Source organism: Aplysia californica, unplaced genomic scaffold (genome assembly GCF_000002075.1).
Source record: "Aplysia californica isolate F4 #8 unplaced genomic scaffold, AplCal3.0 scaffold00026, whole genome shotgun sequence".
NCBI lineage: Eukaryota > Metazoa > Mollusca > Gastropoda > Aplysiida > Aplysiidae > Aplysia > Aplysia californica.
The window spans coordinates 924,620-928,293 of record NW_004797296.1 but is presented as its reverse complement, the minus strand read 5'-3'; the positions used below and the strand labels follow the sequence as shown (position 1 = coordinate 928,293).

Sequence of the window (3,674 nt, the reverse complement as noted above, 5' to 3'; positions counted from 1 at the left end):
GTGTGTGTGTGTGTGTGTGTGTGTGTGTGTGTGTGTGTGTGTGTGTGTGTGAAGAGAAGTAACAAATGAATGCTTCAAAATCAAAAGGACGAACTGGCGAATTATCGGATTAAAGTGACGACGGCGAGGGAAAAGGTGCTAAAGTATAAACAGAAAAAGGATGAACGAACACACTATAGACAGTTGAGAGGATGAATCTATAAAAGAATGGATTAACAAATGAGTGGATATATGGATGGATCTAAAATAAAGGCAAAAGGGCATAAAAAGGACCTGATCAGAGAGTTGTTAAGTGAGCGTGGTTTTAAAAAACTACGTACCATGATCTGAGAGGTCAACGGTCTCAATTTTCGAATCTTCTTCTGTAATGACGAGCTCATCCAAGAACAGGCCTGTTGAATGTGACGAGAACAAAGCATAACTCGGTGAGAACGTGTCGTCCTTTCACAAAACCATACACATCGTTGCACTTTTAATTATCATAATTCAGAAGCTGTTACAAAATCATCTATTTCAGAGAGCTAAGACTACTGCCCGATAAAAAAGAACAAGCCTACTTGAGTGATTTGAGCAGGTAAAATGTTTAAGAGAACTAATACTATAATCACAAAAATAGACCAATCATACAGACCTTTACAGAATGTGCAATCTCTCATTCATGAAATCTCATAATATGAATATCTACAGTATCTACAACCATTTTTTATCACTCCGGATTCCCTATTCAACCAGACTATTCAAATCGAAGTTTTAAAAAAATATATAAAGCCGCATTTACATAAGGACAACATGAACGACAGCAATAGATACAGTCAGTGACAACAACAATCCCATCGTCCAAGCTCTTACACACACACCACGTCATTATCACTTTCATTATCATCAGCAGCAGTATCATTAACATCATCATTATAATAATCATCCTCCTCATTTCCATCAAAACCACCTCCATCCCCACCACCATTGTCAAACAACAACAACAACCACATTAAAAGCAGCAGCAGCACAAAACACTACCGACAACAGCAACAACAACATTACCAACGCAACAACCACTTTCATCCCCAGCAACACCACCACCACCACCATAACAACAAGAAACAACAACAGCAATAACCACACAACAACAACAGCATCATCAACAATAACAACAACAACAACAACAACAACAACAACAACAACAACAACAACAACAGAAGCAGCAGCAACAACAACAATAACTTAAAACACGACCATCAACCTACTTTGTGGTCTTTCTCCAGTAGCACCCGCCTCCCCGTGTTCAGGGATGGGGTTCGGACACGACACGGGTCTTGCGGTGCCGTTTGGTGTGTTGTTCCTTCTCTTCCGGCTCCAGCGGCCGGACGGTGTGCGCTTCAGAGAGAAGCCGATGAACCTCAGCTTTCGTTTCTTCTCTTTCTTGCCTGTGGACGAGACAATGTTGGAGTCTTTAATGTTGTCTTTTTTCTTTAGGAGGGCGATGCCATACACTAGAGAAAATTGGAGCTGATTAAAACCTTGTGAGCTTCGGCAGTATCTGTCCCGTTTTGTACTAAGCACAGAGCTGAAACGTCGGGAGCAGATACATTATTTTGATCTTTGCCAAAAGGCCAAAAAGTCTTTAGTTCAGTATATAATTTTACCCAAGTAGACCTGATAGCATTCTGAAACAATCTCAACTCCCATGGAAGCATATAGTTTAAGCTGCCATTTATAGGCGATACAACACTCAGATATGGCAAAAGCTTTACTGACCATGATTAGGTACCTATTCCCACCTGGGTGAAGTGAGGAAAATTCTTTTTAAGTGCCTTTCCCATTGACACAACGTGGGGCTGCGGCTCGAACCCCTTAACCTGCAGCCTCTCTATTACGAATTCGGCAGCATAACATTAGCAGGATGTTTTAATGTACTCGTGCCGTCGAAAAATAGGATTAGAAAATTCAATGATTAAAAACAATTCTTAAAGTTCGAGCCGCGAGAGGGACATGATACATTGCGTTTATACAGCACATTACCACTAGAAAAAGAAGGTCTTTTTACCCCCAAGGCTGATAGGGAGACAACATCCCAGCAGACAAACCGAGATGATCGATTTAAAAAAAAAAAAGCCCCAATCGGGAATCGGAACTCGGGTCTCCTGTGAGTGACAACCAAGCACCTAACTGCTATACCGGAGACGTCGCTATTTTCACCTGGAAAGTGCAATGCCCTCACTGACCTGTAGTAGAAGAAGCGGAAGTAAGAGAAGTGGGTGTGATGGGGGTCTCAGTGTCCGCTGTGTCGTCGTGGTCCTCATGGACTTCGAAACTGCCATTGGTCTTGATGTCTCCGTTAGCTCGTGACGTAGACACTTGGGAGCCTTTCTCCTGGCCAGGCGTGTAGGAACGTCGCTTGGAAGAGCCTGTATGAGGGATATAAGTTTTGTTATGAAAAGATTCTCTTTTCCTAATTTTCTTTTTCTCTCTCGGGTTACTACTTTGTATTTGCAGCTGGGTTGGGAATTGTAGGGTGAAAGATACAGAAAAATTTGACAGAAAGCCAGCAAGATCTCTGGATATGATTTTACTAGAATTTATGAAATGTAAAAGACAACAAGTAAAAAAAATGATAAGAAGCATTATAAACGATCCACCACACCCCCTTTCCACGCAAAATGTAAGATCAACCAGCGGTAGATAGGTACCTCTAAAAACAAAGAAAGAAAGATATAAAAGAAGTCTTTTTTTTACCAACTAGCAACAGGTAATGGTCTGAATAGGCATATTGTGTGTATTGCTCTTTCGAGTATGTATCTCTATATAACTCTGAAGGTCTTGCAATTAAATTCCCGTATGTGGTTGAATGATGCATCTGATATGATATGCATTTTTTGCTAGCTTCACTTTTCGTGTCATGTTGAAATTTAATGAGAGTAATATATCATTTTAAATTTGTATGTATACCTGCATGTGTTTTACGGTCGTGTACAGTCAAGAAAAATTCATCCTGGGATTATAAAGTATTTTCTTACCTCATCTTATCTTATCTTATCTTATCTATCTTATCCTTATCTTATCATACCTTATCTTCTCTCTTTCTCTCTCTCACGGTCTCTCTAACACACACAGAGGCCCATACACACACACCCATACACACACCCATACACACATAGACAAAGCTTCTTTCTGTCTGTCTGTCTGTCTGTCTATATCTATATATCTCGCTCTCTCTCTCTTTCTTTATCTCTCGCTATCTCTCTCTCTCTCTCTCTCTCTCTCTGTTTTTCTGTAGCGCGCGTGACTCCACTCACTTTGTCCCATGGCTGTGACGTCACGGGCCGCTACACGAAATACTCTGCATCAATCTGAAAATAAAAAAAGAAACACAAGTTAAATTGTGATACTGAACAGAAAAAAAAGTGGGTCTTCCTGTTTAAATTCAAATGTAGGTACAAAAGAATGATATTGGAGCTTTAGTAAAGGATGTTTGTTTGGACCGAGAGGGTGCGTATGTGTTTGTGTGTGTGTGTGTGTATGTGTGTGTATGTGTGTGTGTGCGTTCGTGCGTGTTTGTGTGTTTGTGTGTGTATGTGTGTATGTGTATGTGTGTGCGTTCGTGCGTGTTTGTGTGTTTGTGTGTGTATGTGTGTGTGTTGAATGTTTGTTTATTTTTATTTTTATTTTTATTTTAT

At 40.3% G+C, this 3,674-nt stretch overlaps 1 protein-coding gene across 1 annotated transcript in view; it reads right to left on the bottom strand.

The window, feature by feature from the left end:
- LOC101858383 (titin homolog) overlaps positions 1-3,674 on the bottom strand; it is a 56,386-nt gene that overhangs the window by 23,417 nt on the left and 29,295 nt on the right. The window contains exons 3-6 of the mRNA XM_005091167.3: positions 3,294-3,347; positions 2,223-2,405; positions 1,245-1,424; positions 321-392 (exon numbers count right to left, since the gene is read on the bottom strand). Coding sequence (XP_005091224.1) covers positions 321-392; positions 1,245-1,424; positions 2,223-2,405; positions 3,294-3,303 — 445 coding nt within the window. The 5' untranslated portion in view covers positions 3,304-3,347. The remainder of the gene's footprint in view (positions 1-320; positions 393-1,244; positions 1,425-2,222; positions 2,406-3,293; positions 3,348-3,674) is intronic.